The 15,088-nt window shown below is 45.3% G+C and overlaps 1 protein-coding gene across 3 annotated transcripts in view; it reads left to right on the top strand.

Moving 5' to 3' along the window:
* The window catches only part of TRPM3 (transient receptor potential cation channel subfamily M member 3), a 251,974-nt gene that overhangs the window by 159,154 nt on the left and 77,732 nt on the right, over positions 1-15,088 (top strand). For 2 of the 3 annotated variants that reach the window (XM_045065092.1, XM_045065091.1), the window contains 5 exons: positions 8,269-8,304; positions 8,471-8,611; positions 12,012-12,041; positions 13,084-13,373; positions 13,910-14,138. In XM_045065092.1, the coding sequence (XP_044921027.1) occupies positions 8,269-8,304; positions 8,471-8,611; positions 12,012-12,041; positions 13,084-13,373; positions 13,910-14,138 (726 nt within the window). Of the gene's footprint in view, positions 1-5; positions 2,439-8,268; positions 8,305-8,470; positions 8,612-12,011; positions 12,042-13,083; positions 13,374-13,909; positions 14,139-15,088 lie in introns of those variants that run through there. The other variant, XM_045065093.1, reaches the window with a different exon arrangement.

Genomic DNA, 15,088 nt, shown 5'->3' with positions numbered 1-15,088 from the left:
AAGGACCCTCCCGACTGAAGGTCGGAGGCCTGTCTTGACTGCTTCCTGTGATTAGAAAGCACCTCTGTTTTGCATGAGCTGCCAGAGCGGTCCTGTCCCTGCGAGCCCCCTCATTTAAGGACGCTGTATGTGTGTGTGTGTGTGCGCGCGCGCGCGTGCGTGCGTGTGTGTGTGTGTGTGTGTGTTGCCTTTTAACGATGACATCTCTGCTTACAATGCAGCTGTGGTTTCACCTCCCGCCTCTGTGGTTTTAGATGCTTTCACTGGACATAATGTTTTCGGAAGGCAGAACGCGTCCTGTTGTTGAGAGCTTCGCACCACGCTGGGTGGATTTATGCCACTGCCTGTTTTCTCCCACACGCCCCTTACTGTCTGGGGAGCTAGTTTCCATGTTGTTGGACTAACCGTAGGCGGGATATTCATGTCCTAGCTCCTGAGGCCTTGCGTCACTGTCCCTTCTAACATTATGCAGAGCACAGGCAACATGGCTCAGAAAGTCTTAGAGCATCAGAGACGAAAACATATATGTGCATTCCATTCTGCTAAGACTCGATTTTTTCCGGTAGATTTTTTCATGTTGCCATCTAACTTGATGGTGTGTGTTGGGGGGCAGGGGAGACAAGCAGCGGGAGGTTTGGATCAAGAATTATTCCCATTTTACATACATAAAGGGTGCGGTTAGGGAAGAGGCGGAGTTCAAACTCAGATCCTCTGATTAACAACCATAAAAGAGTGCCAGACCTTTAGTGACGACGAGGTGTGTGGCACTGACCTGAGCCTACTGTACATCGCAGCTCGTTTCATTGTTGTGACAATTCTATGGAGTCGAATTGTTATTTGATCATCATTATTATATAGTATGGTTCCAGTGTATAGATGGGAACAGTGAGAGGCAGGGAAGCTATGTTTAATCTTAGCCAAGGGCTTGGGTTTTGCTCCCTTCGCTCTCTCTCAGAGGTAACTAACTTCATTCTGAAACCTCGACAGCATTCCCTGACACTGGTGTTCTAACTCCAGAAGACGAAATAGATGGGGGTGCTTTTCCCACCCCCTGCACACAGAGGCACCCCACTCACCAGACCATAGCAATTCCTCACCAAAGCCCACAAGGACCTACTCCGAGAAGGCTACCAAGTAAGGTCAAAACTAGAGTACGATCCCTCACACGGAGTCATTGTCTAGAACTTCCCTTAGAAGTTTGTTTCCCTTGAAAGGCCAAGTAAATGTCCCGGGGCTGCTGAGAATGTACCTATTAAGTAGCTAGTAATGAGTAAAGGGCACAAAAAAACCCAAACCCAAACCTTCTGCTGGCTCTGAGAGACTTTCCTCTCATCTCCACACAAACTTACTGAAGGGTTTTTCATCTGAGTGAGTGAGCGAAGCCTTCCAAGTGAGAGAAACAGACGCTGCACAATCTCTACCCCCAGTCCAACCAGGTGGTCTTTACCAAGACCACATCTTTCCCTGATTTGCCCCATGTCCAGCCAAAAGCACATCTGCCCCCAACAGAGCCATTTCTCTTATCCTCAAGCCTTCCAATTTTGTGTGATTTTTTTTCTGGCTTAAAATTGCCTGGAAACTAAATAGGGGGAAGGATCTCGAAAGATGAAGTGTACACATCTAACGCATAGTCTCTGCCAAGATATTTGTTGCTCGGGTACCACAAAACATCCTGAGGGTTTTTAAATAGTAAATAAGAGATCTTCCCCTCCCCCACCCCCTAGAGCGAGTCTGGGTCACTGCAGAAATTGTGAGACTTTCCGCAGAGACAGCTCTGCCTTTGTCCCTCAACCTCAGCCGTAGGGCAATTCGAGCCTTCAGATACAGTCACTGATTCCCCTTCTTCCCCGCCGCCCCAGTTTCCCAGTATTTTGCCGGATTTTCTAAGGGATTTTTGCAGTTAGGTTTCATTGAGGACAAATGATCAAAATCCCTCCTGTTAGGTTCTCTTCCTTGCAGGGCTCTGCTTTGCAACACCATTTTCTCCCTTCTGAAATCCCACTCACTGCCTCTCACAGCCGCTCACGTCACTGGCATTAGAAGGCATGTGTTTTTAAGGTAGCAGTTTTTGTTTTTTTTTTTTTTTTTAAACTTCTCAGCTAAAGATGTGCTTCAGAAGTAATACAAACTAACAAGAGAGAATGGGATGTGAGGATTGGGGAGGAAGGAGTATTAGGAGTCGTCTTAGTTCTCTTTCAAGTGTGATCCAAATATTGGAACAAAAATATATAAGGATTCATTTACGTACTGATTCAGTAACTGGAAAAAGTGGTTGCAAATGACCCAGGCTACTTCTGAGCTGGCGTAGGAACCAGTTAAACTTTTACCTGGGAAAAGAGACTGCCAGTCGGGTGGGGAGAAACAGCCTGTGTTTCGTTTCTTTGCTTGGGAAGAGAGAGGGACAGGAAAGCAGACGCTTGTTTACTTCTGTGGACGAGGTGAGCCCCTGACTTCATGAAGAGAAGGGACAACAGTGGCAGCCAGAGGAGGGGAAGTCTCTGCGTTTTGTGTTATATGGATGAAGGGAGCTAAGAATGAGGGGCCTTTGTGTTTTCTTAAGAAGTAAATGAGAGGAGGCTGCCTGGGCGGCTCAGTCGGTTAAGCGTCTGCCTTCAGCTCAGGTCATGATGCCAGGGGCCTGGGATCGAGTCCCGCGTTGGACTCCCTGCTCAGCGGGAAGCCTGCTTCTCCCTCTCCATCTGCCTTTCCCCCCGCTTATGCTCTCTCTTGCTCTCTCTCAAATAAAAAATAATAATAAAATCTTAAAAGAAAAAAAAGGAGTAAATGAGAGTAGTTAACATCGAAGCGCATCTTCTTCAGATGATTCCAGATGACGTCCAGCCATTTAGGCCAATGCGATACGCAGGGTCTGCAAAAGCTAAGTTTAAAATGCTAAGAAAATCTTGGGCAGGTTAAGCCATTTTCAAAATTGAGGAAGTTGGTAATTAGCATGTGGTTTGTGCTTTAGGATTATGGGACTTTATGTCACCTGTTAATTGATGTGATCTGTGACCAAAAAACTATGAAACAATAAGGGATAAACCCTGGTGTGAAATGCTACTCCTATGTTAGGAACATAGTTCTGGACCTTAAACATAGTGTTCGATGATATGCCTGGAAAATCAAAAGCAAATAACTCTTAGGAACCCAGGGAGTACATTTAGGAATCACCCAATGGTCCCACGTAACAGCAGGATATCTCCAAGCCCAGCTCTCCTTTGACTTCAACAGAACCACCTTGGAGAACTGACTCTCAAATTATTTGTATCAAGGGAACAGTCTAGGAGCCAGGAGGTAAAAAGCTGGTTATACAGCATCGATCAGAAATTTTAAATGATAGAAGCTAACACACTTCCCAGAACTGCTTTTCTGCATAAATCCATCGGACGCAACAAGGCCACATTAATCCAGAGCAGCCCGAGTCTGTCTGCTTTTCCGCGAAATCTAACTTGCCATTTTTAGAAGCTAACTGTCTGCTCGATTTGTGCCTCTCTGTGTTTTAAAGTACTAGCTTTTCTTTCCTAACTTAAATGTGCTAATACTTTGGATGACCTGTACTATTATTCCCCACAAAGAGAGGGTGATAGTTGAGTATTATATAGAGGTAATTGTGAAATTATGATAGTTTAATGTCACTCACATGGGAATTAAGACCCAGAGCTTTGGCAGAATGAAAGGGTGGGGGAAGCATTTTAGACAGTCTTTGGATAAAGAAAGGACGTTTTCATAATCCCATCTGCCGAATTCATGTAGATTTGCAAAAGAATTTTTATTTTTTAAAAGATTGTCTGGTCTGTAACAAAGCTGAACATTGAGGGAATGTCCTCTTTTCCATAAACTTTGGCCAGAATAGACTTTTGAACACCCTTCCTTGGTAAATTCAATGACCAGCAATCATTTTACACCTTTACATACATCAGAAGGAAACAATCTTCTTTTGAATGCTTGTTATAAGTTTCCACAAAATGTGTTTCCCGAACAGCTGAAATCTGATAGCAATATCACGAGCTGACTTCTGAAAAAGAGTATATTCAGAAGAGCAGATCCATACATGCATTTAAACTCTTAGTTAAAAGTCCTCTTTAGGATGGCATGGATTAAAATTTAGCTTCAGAGAAGTAGCCCATGGCACAAGAAAAAGGAGCAGTGTTTTCCTGTTGTCAGATTTTACCTGCCGATAGAGCCAGGCTTCTCTGTTTCACTCTGTGGATCAAATTGTTTGAGTCACATGGCTTACCATGTGTTGTTGAGGCATGAAAGGGGACGTAAGTGCTCAGGCATTACCAATTACCAAAGTAATTACCAAAAGAGGAAGGAAGGAAGAACAGAAATGACAGAAGAAGCATTTCTTCAGTGTCGTTGTTGGCTTCCTGTTTGGAAAGCCTCCAGGAGAAGGAAGACTCTTCCAGAAGGTTTTTGGACATTACCTGTGGTGTCTCTGCTTTTTCCAAAGGAGGTGGATGCGATGAGCTCAACACCATCTCTGTCTAGTCCTTGACCGTCCTGTTTCTGAGTCCCCACTCCACTGACCACATTTCAAGGGTGGTTAATGGGAACTATGTCAACTCTGCATGTTCGGAAAACAGTCTTTGCCCGGTGCCCAGGCAGCATAGAAATAAGAGCAGCCTGCCAGGTACAGGTCAGAAAAATTGGACCTCTAGAAATGGACATCACCTTTGAACTCACGCTGTCCAAAGTGCCTGTTTGCAGAGTGTAAACTGAAGCACGGAGAAAGGAAGCCATCTGCCCAGGGTCACAGAGAAGCAGAGCTGGACCACAGTCCAGCCCAGTGCTCTTTCCACTGCGGGGTGCTACTGCGGGCTGTTCTCTGTGTTTGTGACATCTAGGGTCACAGGTGGCCACGGCCATCAGCCCAGCACATCAGACATACCCCAAATGTTCCCATCCCCTTCAGAGTTCATCCAGGACACAGTTATCCAAAGAGGCTAAAATAGTACCCGATTTTATTAATTTTGTGAAATCTATTTCTTCTTCCCCAAAAGGCTTCCATTCTCCCCAGTAAAAATTGTGAAACTAATTTCCGTGCTTTCTAAGACTCTAGGGGGCGAAAACAGATGCAATCAGTCTTGCAGGCTTTCGGACACATTACCTGGTAAAGTAAGCTGTCCCTCCTCCAGATATCACTTTAACAAGGGCATCTGACTCCTGATTTCCAAGTCCTTCAATCTGCCCTATTCATTTACACGGCCTTATTACTCATAGAAAACAGAACCGGCAGGTCAAATGCTGATGGATCTGCCACTGGGTTCGGCCCGGTGAACATCGCCGCCTTGTGGTCAAACAGAAGGCCAGCCCGTTCCTTTAAGGCCTTTGCTCAAAGCTGGGCAGAACCAAGACCAAGACTGGTCTTCCTTGAATCCTCTCTCTGGCTTGATACCAGATCCCATGTAAATCACTGCAAAATAATCAAGCTTTACATGAGAAGTTTACAAAAAAAGATTCCAGCACCTTCCTTAGGTAGTATATAAACCTAAGAGCCCTTTATGAGTATAATCATTGGCAAAAATGTTTCCTTTGCCTCTCTCAAATTGATTATTTTTAATTTTACGATTATCACTTTCCTGGTAACCCCTCCTCCTATAGACCATCCCAAAGCATAGTTCTTGACACTCCCTGTCGGTCTTCAGGCAATATTGGCGTCTTGTTCTTAGAACTCAAACTGACGTTCACACATCGGTGTCTCAAAAGAAAATATATAGGTGTTAGGTTCGCTGTTACTCATGTGTTTTAAATTGAGAAAATTCTTACAGGATTAAAAATAGGCAGCATTCATAGACTTGCTATGCCTTCCTTCCCAAAGCTTCACACTACATCTCGTAGGTTTGTTTCTGTAACCTGGTACTTGGGCGTTACAGACAATAGAGGCCATCGAGTTCCACCCTTTGTTCGGGGGAGAAAACTGAGGCCTTGCAGGAAGCTGGTTGATTTATGAAGGACAGACAGAAAGAAGCCCAGGGCAGTTGATTCCCAGCCACCGCTGTTTCCTCTGCCGGCCACACAATGCCCAGGAAAATAACACAAATGCAGGACCTCCTCTGCGGGGTCATCCTTATAGGAGCCAAATGCAGAAGAGAGGAGGCAGACCCACGCGCGTCCAGGCTCTCGAGCTCTTCTACTCCCGAAAGAAGAGGCCTGCCTACCCGTCGGGTACAGCCCGTCAAGGCAGAAACTCGCAGCCTTGTTCCCCTACCCCCACACAGTGCAGAAAAGCAGTTGCAGGAGGAATATTTTCAAACTCAGTTTCGTGTTTATAGAAAGGGTGATACATGAACAGTTACCATCTTCAAACCTTCTCTGAGTTCCCTTTCCTCTGTTGTTGCCACGCTTGGCATAAAGAGGTCAGGCAGTTGGTCTTTTCTAATAGCCTATGGGGAGCTTCCCTTGCCAGTGTGGTTAGGCTGATGAGCTGCTCAGAGGAGATGGTAGAATTCTGAGCATGGCAAGGAGGAGAATAAGGCCATTTCTATGGGGTTCTGATGAGCCAAGCTCAAGGATGGGAGGTGTTCTCTGCCTGAGGTCCCCCAAGCCTGCTTTGTGCTCCAACCCAAGGGAGAGGTAGAACCTGACGGGTTGGAACTGTGCAGAGGCAGCAAGCCAGTCTAAAGGGTAGCACTAGGCCCTCCTCTGCGGTGGGCTGGGACAACTGCTATCCCCTTGTTCCCACTCCACTGAAAATACCCACAGAGCCATCAGCCTATTTCAAGTCGAATTTCCACAGTGACGCGGGGCTCTCCCAGACAGGACGACCCAGAGACCGTGGCTAGTTATTTGCGTTACTGACCAGAATATAGTACCGAGAAACCTGACACTGAGACTAGATCCCAACCACATCAGCGAATTGCACAGTTTCACTCATTCACAGCTTCACCACAGAAACCTCCCGAATGCCGACCACACACCAGTCTCTACAGAAGGCACCGGGAATACAGAGATCGGTAACACCATCAAAGCTATAGGTTTGGTGGAAGGCTACAAGTGGCCTGAATGCCCTTCAGATGGGTGCTGTTGGCCATAGCAAAGCTGAGTATGGGTAACAGAAAACCTACCCTCGGTTGTGCAAAAACGGAAGCTGATTTCCTAATGACTGATTATACACCATGAGTTTTCTGATTCTGCCACGTGAGCTCACCTGACCCACCTTATTTAGCACAAACTTGGGTGTATCTCAAAACCACCCGGAGAGCTAACAAGGCACAGAGAAGCCCATACATTAAAGCCAGCGCTTGGCACTGTCACCAAGTTCGCCAGGTGATTCTGATGCCACCAAAGTTGGAGAGCCACCACCGTGGCTATGAGCCACTTCTGTAAGCGGCAGAAACCTCACATGGTATCAGAGTGGGTCCTCCATTAAGACCAAAGTAGACAGAGCCCTCCTGCCTCTCCACAATGTATCTGAGGCTTCCTATGCAGAGCTGTATCCTCGTGGTTCATGGTACGGAGTGCGCTCGCTCCTGCCACAGGAAGCCAAACCAGACAGCTCATTCCTTACTCGTGCTTTTTGGAACTCGCAGTGTGCTCAGAACTTGCCGTAGATGGAACTAACTCTCCCCTGACCTAGCAGAGCAGGTATTTTCCTTAGACCCTAGAGAGAACCCTTTGGGTGCCGAAACCAGTAACGAGTAGACAATGAATGATAATAAAATCCTTATGTTTCGCATCTGTGCATACAAGCCCCATAAAACTTAAACGCCATCATTCTTGGTCTTCAAGAAATGCTCTTCTCTTTGAAAGAAAATATCCCAAACCTCCTTAATTCCAGGGAAATAAATATTCCCTCAAAATCTCTTCTCATGCCACCCCCTTTCTCTCTAACCACAAGGGATGTTCCTAAGTGACTTCACCCTGACATCCATCCGCTCTCCTTTTATGAAAAAGCTGCTTTTTTTCCCCCCATTGTTCATCGAGGTTTTGCCGAGGAACTCTCAGCATATCTATCCGCCTGATGCAGGCGATGGTAATAACAACCATCTTCTGGAAGGAGTCTTCCTTTAGTGAGCGGGAAGAAGTAACTGGTTAGCAAAAGCGGGAGCAAGCCTGGGGCAGAGGCAGGGCGGGGGCCTGGGGACCGTCCGGGGAGCCGAGTTGCTAGCGGCTGGAGCTCCGTGTTTGCCATGTCGAGCCTTGTGTTTCTCTCTGCTACACTGGTGTTTTTTTCTCCCCAGCTGAAGACTTGAATAAATATTTTGATTTTCTGTTATTGCCGACGATTTCTGCATCTTCTTATTTAACTTATGTCTTCTTTCCAAGCGAGAATATCCAGGTTTCGGTTGGATCTATTTTAAGGTGAATTAATTAACCAGCATAATACTACATTCCTATGTTTCTGAATTAGTATTTTTTTTTACTCTAAAATAGTTACAGAACACATGGCATCGAATCCCTAGTAAACCACGCTGTCTTTTGCGTGTGTGTGTGTGTGTGTGTGTGTGTTTTCGTTCTTCCCTGATAGGGGAACCTGCCTCCGGATTACAGAATCAGCCTGATCGACATCGGCCTGGTGATCGAATACCTGATGGGCGGGGCTTACCGCTGCAACTACACGCGCAAGCGCTTCCGGACGCTCTACCACAATCTCTTTGGCCCCAAGAGGGTGAGTTTTGCAGCCTGTTCCCTTTCCTGGGCTCCGGGGAGGACTAGGGTGGGACACATTTGGGATGTGGCATGGTTCTCTCCCAGGGGGAGATCCAGTAAGAAGGCAGCTGGCCCCACCCACCTCTTTCCTCCACCATCAAATCCATTAAAAAAAAAAAAAGGCCATGTATTGGGGGATACACCCCTTTCTTTTCCTCACTAGGTCCCGTTAAAATCAGAAACCGGCCCTGAGAGTGAGCCCTAATGATCAGGGACTAATCATGAAATTCAAATTAATCTTACCTGCCTCACTCACAGTTTTTGGTCTTGGGAATCCATTTATACCTTTAAAAAATTATTGAGGGCCCCCAAAAGCTCTTATTTCTGGGAGTTCTATCAATTGCTGTTACCGTGTTAGGAATGAAAGACTTCACCATATTTATTAATTATTAATGTTAATTCATTTTTAGTTAACTATAAGAAGCCCATTACGTTAACATAAATGACATGTTTGTGAAAAATAGCTGTATTTTCAAAACAAAATTTGGTATAAGAGTAGCATTGTTCTACATTTTTTGCATATTTCTGTAATATCTGGCTTAATGGAAGAAAGCTAGATTCTCATATCTCCTTCTGCACTCTGTTGCCAGATGTTTGGGTTGAATTGTACAAAGAAAATGTGACTTCACACAAAGATGTGACAAATATGACAAATATATATAAATGTATATATATGTATGAAGGAAGGAGTGTTTTAATAATTTTTACAAATAATTATAGATATTCTTTTTTGATGCTGCATACATCAAAACTCAGTTGGCAATTTCTGAAAGATCAATGAAAACACAAAATCTGAAATAGTTCAATGAACTTTTCACACCCTGCAACTTCAAATTGCATTGACTGATCTTACACTTTGGATCTGGGAACACGGTAGACTGGCCATTGTATCATCATTTGTCAAGTTATGCAGATCTTCTGACGGCTGACACATTTCATTGGACAATTTCAGAAACTGATCCTTCACTAAAATCACCTCCAATCTCATCAGAAAAGTCTTTAACTTCTGAAAAACCGTCCAGGTCATGGGGGAGAGAATATGCAAGTTTTTAAAAATTTTAATTTTTTTCTAATTTCGGTTTGGAAAATTCTGTCATTGGCAACAAATACCATCAGTTAGTTATTTTCCTTGAAATGACAGCTCCACTTAGGCCATAACCAAAAACGTCCGCCCAATGTCCAAGGCTAAGTAAACTGTAGTTGGTCTGCCAGTCATTCCTTCAAGTAGATCGCCCATGAAGCAGTGTAGCTCTAATCCAAGTAAGTGTGTGTTTGTCCTCAGAATGACCTGTCCTCTTTCACTATGTAGCAAAAGTGCTTTCAGCACACTTACCATTGCATCCCTCAAAATAGCCGAAAGACTTTTTTTTTTAGTATGGACAGTAGAGATTTAATATAGTTAACTGGTTTTTTAGCCTCATCAAGGACTTCTTAAGTCTAACTGGTTTTTTATTTGTCTTTAAACTTCAAGTGCGGAACAGTGAAATCTAATGGCAACTAGTGAAGTCTGGGTCTGCTGCTAGGACTGCTTGTCATTCCTGCCAGGGCCCCCCACAGTTTGGCTCGCCTTTGCACCATCATTGCAAAATGTTAATGGCTGTTGAAACCAAAGAACATCTTAGTATTATTAGGAAAACACCTTTGAGCCCCCAAAAAGGATCTTATGTTTCCTGGACCACATTTTAAAACTGTTACTCTAGCTGGTGGTGGGCATGATTTCTGCCTTTTTTTTTTTTTTTAAGATTTCATTTATTTTTTTGGCAGAGAGAGATACAGTGAGAGAGGGAACACAAGCAGGGGGAGTGGGAGAGGGAGAAGCAGGCTCCCCGCAGAGCAGGGAAGCCCAATGCAGGGCTCGATCCCAGGACCCTGAGATCATGACCTGAGTTGAAGGCAGAGGCTTAACCCACTGAGCCACCCAGGCTCCTTGATTTCTACTTTTTTTTTTTTAAGATTTTATTTATTTATTTGGCAGACAGAGATCACAAGTAGGCAGAGAGAGAGAGGAGGAAGAGACAAGCAGAGAGAGAGAGGAGGAAGCAGGCTCCCTGCTGAGCAGAGATCCTGATGTGGGGCTCGATCCCAGGACCCTGGGATCATGACCTGAGCCGAAGGCAGAGGCTTTAACCCACTGAGCTACCCAGGCTCCTTGATTTCTACTTTTAACAAAGCTGATCTTCTGATGACGAAAGTATTTGGTGGTGCTCGAAGACCACTTTGAAAACACCAGAAATATAAATAAGAAAAATAAAATCACACAAATTTCAAACTGTGGTCACTTTAAAAAGCTAAAAGGGAAAGAAAGGAGGGAGAGTGACAAAGTTGAGGCTAGTCGTAGTTTTATTTTGTTCCAAAATAAAATTTGGAGGAATGGGGAATACTTTAACCTTATTAGTTACCGAGCAACTTCCAAGATAGCACTTCGCCATTGGGTAACACCTAAAACACAGAACTGGAATTCCTGATCCCTGAGATGTAATTTCATATCTCCACTTGTTAGGTGCAAATCAAGTTCTGTAATTTGCTGAGTTGCCCTCTCTCTCTCTCTGTCTTGGCCTGTGGCTATTTTGCACATTCCCCGCATGACCAGTGATGCCAGTGTATGTGCTGACACTTTCCATGGCACTGAGCATCTTCTGCCACGGTCTGCACATGTCCCCGTGGCCCCACTCACCCTTGCCTTACTGGACAGCTACACAGGGAGATGGCCCGCGTGAAATACCTAAACACATACTCTGAATAATATTCCAAGTCTCCGGGTAATAGAGGCCTTGCAAGAGCTTAAGAAATAGCTCTTGGTTTGACTGAGCCCAAGTGCTTGAGATCATGGAGATGTCCGCCAAGCAGGACGGTTCTGGGAAGATAAAGAAATTTGGGCTCATAAAAGAGATTATCAACAGGGTCTACCCTTGGACGATCTCATTATGCCTCTCTGGGTGTCTGGTTTTCTGTAATGCACCAAAATCACTAAATCCTTCATTCTAGAATTTCTTTTTAAGATTTTATTTATTTATTTATTTGACAGAGAGAGAGAGAGAAAGTAGACAGAGAGTCAGGTAGAGGGAGAGGGGGAAGCAGGCTCCCCACTGAGCAGAGCTCCTGATGCGGGGCTTGATCCCAGGACCCTGAGATCATGACCCGAGCCAAAGGCAGAGGCTTTAACCCACTGAGCCACCCAGGCACTCCTTAATTCTAGTATTTCTATAAATGGGTTCCTCTGGTGTTGTTTTCTTTAGTGAAATTAATAAATGCTATATGTGCGGTAGAGTTCTTCTATTACCTGGTTAAGATATAATAGATTCTTTTCTTACCTCTATAAAGAAAGATCTAACTTTATGTATAACTTTTTTTTAAAATAGCCTAAAGCCTTGAAACTACTGGGAATGGAGGTAAGTATTTGCCCAAATTATTAATGTCAATTATTTATTTTCTTTACTATAAATTTTAAATATATATATTTATGAACACACATATATGTTCATTTAGTTGGTAAGGCTTAGTACATGATTCTAAAATAAGGAAGGGAAGTTTTTTCCCAGTTTTTTTTTTAAGATTTTATTTATTTATTTGACAGAGAGAGATCACAAGTAGGCAGATGGGGATTGGGGGAAGCAGGCTACCCACTGAGCAGAGAGCCCCATACGGGGCTCGATCCCAGGACCCTGAGATCATGACCCAAGCCGATGGCAGAGGCTTAACCCCTGAGCCATCCAGGAGCCCATTTTTTCCCATTATTAAGGGGGGCAAGTTACAGTAGCTTTGAAAATTCTACCCTAAGGTTACATTAGCCTTACAAGTAAGAAAATAAGTCTTACTTGAAATACTAATTTAAAAACCAAAGAAGCATATAAATTGCAGTGAGTGAAATCTGTTCATGGCTGTTTACAACTGGCAACAGATCCAAAGGCCAGAAATACTTCACAAATGCATCTACGAGGTTTGCAGAAAGTGGAGACAGGTCGTCTGTTTCCCATTTCCCGTCTCTTTGTGTGGGTGGTGTTGTTTATGCACCTGGAAGAGAAGGATGTCCTTGTCCTTTCAGAGAAAAGGGCAATGCTGTCCATCACGGGGCACAAATAGCCTTACCTGTAGGAAAAGAAATGGACAAAAGCAAAAGTGAAAGGAAAGAAGCAGGGAGGAGAGGAGGAAAAGAAAAGGAAGAGAGAAAGGAAAGGAATGACCCATTAAAAATACCTTTTAAAAATCAAGTTTAACACCAGCATATTCCCATAGGGCTATGCTTCTGCATTCATTACAACTTGTTTTAAAGTTAGGCATGAGTACTTTGGGTTAGGAGCTGGGATAGGCTAGTTCGTTTCTGTGTTGATCCCAGAACAGGACCCTTAGGAGGTATACAACAAAGAACTATTTAATAAATGTAACTGGTTCATTTCTAACTCCACCTCTGTGTTTTTTTCTCTAAAATTATAGGATGATGTCCCCCTGAGGCGAGGAAGAAAGACCACCAAGAAGAGAGAAGAAGAGGTGGACATTGACTTGGACGACCCTGAGATCAACCACTTCCCTTTCCCTTTCCACGAGTTGATGGTGTGGGCCGTCCTGATGAAGAGACAGAAGATGGCCCTGTTCTTCTGGCAGCACGGAGAGGAGGCCATGGCCAAGGCCCTGGTGGCCTGTAAACTTTGCAAAGCCATGGCTCATGAGGCTTCAGAGAATGACATGGTTGACGACATCTCCCAGGAGCTGAACCACAACTCCAGGTTGGCCAGCCCAGCAGGGGCCTCAGATACAGGAGGGTGTGAGCTACCTAAACCTTTAAGCGTGGGTAGTATCGCCTCCATGGTACACACAAAGAGGGTGGACGTGAATAATTAACATTTGTGGCACACAGTGCTAGATAGAGAAGTACGCAAGATACATAGATTGTATTTCATCCTCTCGGAGAATTAAGTAACTTGCCCAAGATCACACCCTCAGGGTTGATAGGGCTCCAACAGGAACTGAGGCCTGTCCCATTTAAGAAGACCTACTGTACTCTGATTGTTGCGTTTTTCAGTCTACCTCCCCCATCCAGAGCCTTGAGGACCAGAACAACCGCCTGCTTGACTTACGCCCCCAGCACATAGTAGATGCTTAATCGACGTCAGCTAGATGAGCGAAGGAACAGACCAGACCCTATGAGAGACAACGAGGCCACCCAGTAACCACCTCCTGTGGCTTGGCCCCCAGGTCCCTGCTTCCATCATGTAAGTCTCCAAGATGGCCAAAAGACACCCCCTCGCATTCTGTCTTCCAGGGACTTCGGCCAGCTGGCTGTGGAGCTCCTCGACCAGTCCTACAAGCAGGATGAACAGCTGGCCATGAAGCTGCTGACGTACGAGCTGAAGAACTGGAGCAATGCCACCTGCCTGCAGCTCGCCGTGGCGGCCAAGCACCGCGACTTCATTGCGCACACGTGCAGCCAGATGCTGCTCACGGACATGTGGATGGGCCGGCTGCGCATGCGCAAGAACTCCGGCCTCAAGGTCAGCGCGCCGCGAAGGGCCAGCTGGCTGGGAGGTGTGGAGGGCTGGTTTGGAGCTCGCCAAGTCAAGTCTGCGGCGGGACAGGGCTTTCTCTGGTCTCAGGAGGGTGACTTCAAGCTCCAGCTATGTACCAGAATCTTTTCTATAGTGGGTTGTTGTTGTTTTCACATAGAGACTAGGGCCTACCCCAAATTCTGCTAAGTCAGAACTTCTAGAGACGGCATGCCCAGGCGTTAGTATTTTGCAAAAGATCCGGAGGTGATGGGCCCACAGAGGTGCTATAGGAAGTGCCGTTCGCTCTGGCACAAGCCGTGCTGTACCAGGAACCCCTCACCAGGCAACCTGTCCTGGCTGCCCACGCCCCAGTGCCTCGGCCGTCTTATGCACCGTGTCATAGGGACCCTGGCTCTTAGCAGCTGTGCTTGAGAAACGTTTTAAACAGAAATCAAAAAGAGACGGATTTATAGGTAAAGATGTTGCCATCTCATCGCGATCTATTCCTAAGTGAAGAGGAACAAGTGGTAGACCAGTTATATAAAGTCTGAGTCCGTCTGTGGTTTTTTTAAGCATGTACATGCCTAGTTATATCTGTCTATGATTTCGTTAAGAAACGAGGAAGGATTTACTGTCCGTTGTTTGTAGCAGTTACCTCTGGGCTGGAAAGTACAAGACATGGGGCGACACATGGCTTCGCTTCTTTATGTTCTCCTTAGTGTTTCACAAGGAAGTCCTTAAACTGAAAGACGTACAAAGAAAAAATGGGAGGGTGAGATGGAAAGAATGTTTTCAAATGCTTTCTCGGTCGAGAGTTTGTGGCTGGGACAGCGGAAGTCAGGCTCCCACGTACCTGGAGCTACCTGGTCTGGGTAACCCTGAGGTCAGGGCCAAGCAGAAGGGCCACCAGACCAAGCATTCCAGAAGCCACCCTGATGGACCAGCACCCCTCCCCC

The sequence above is a fragment of the Mustela putorius genome, unplaced genomic scaffold, assembly GCF_011764305.1.
Source record: "Mustela putorius furo isolate JIRA1106 unplaced genomic scaffold, ASM1176430v1.1 tig00003854_pilon_pilon_pilon, whole genome shotgun sequence".
Lineage (NCBI taxonomy): Eukaryota > Metazoa > Chordata > Mammalia > Carnivora > Mustelidae > Mustela > Mustela putorius.
The sequence above is the reverse complement of the archived record's forward strand: the minus strand, read 5'-3'. Positions and strand labels throughout refer to the sequence as shown.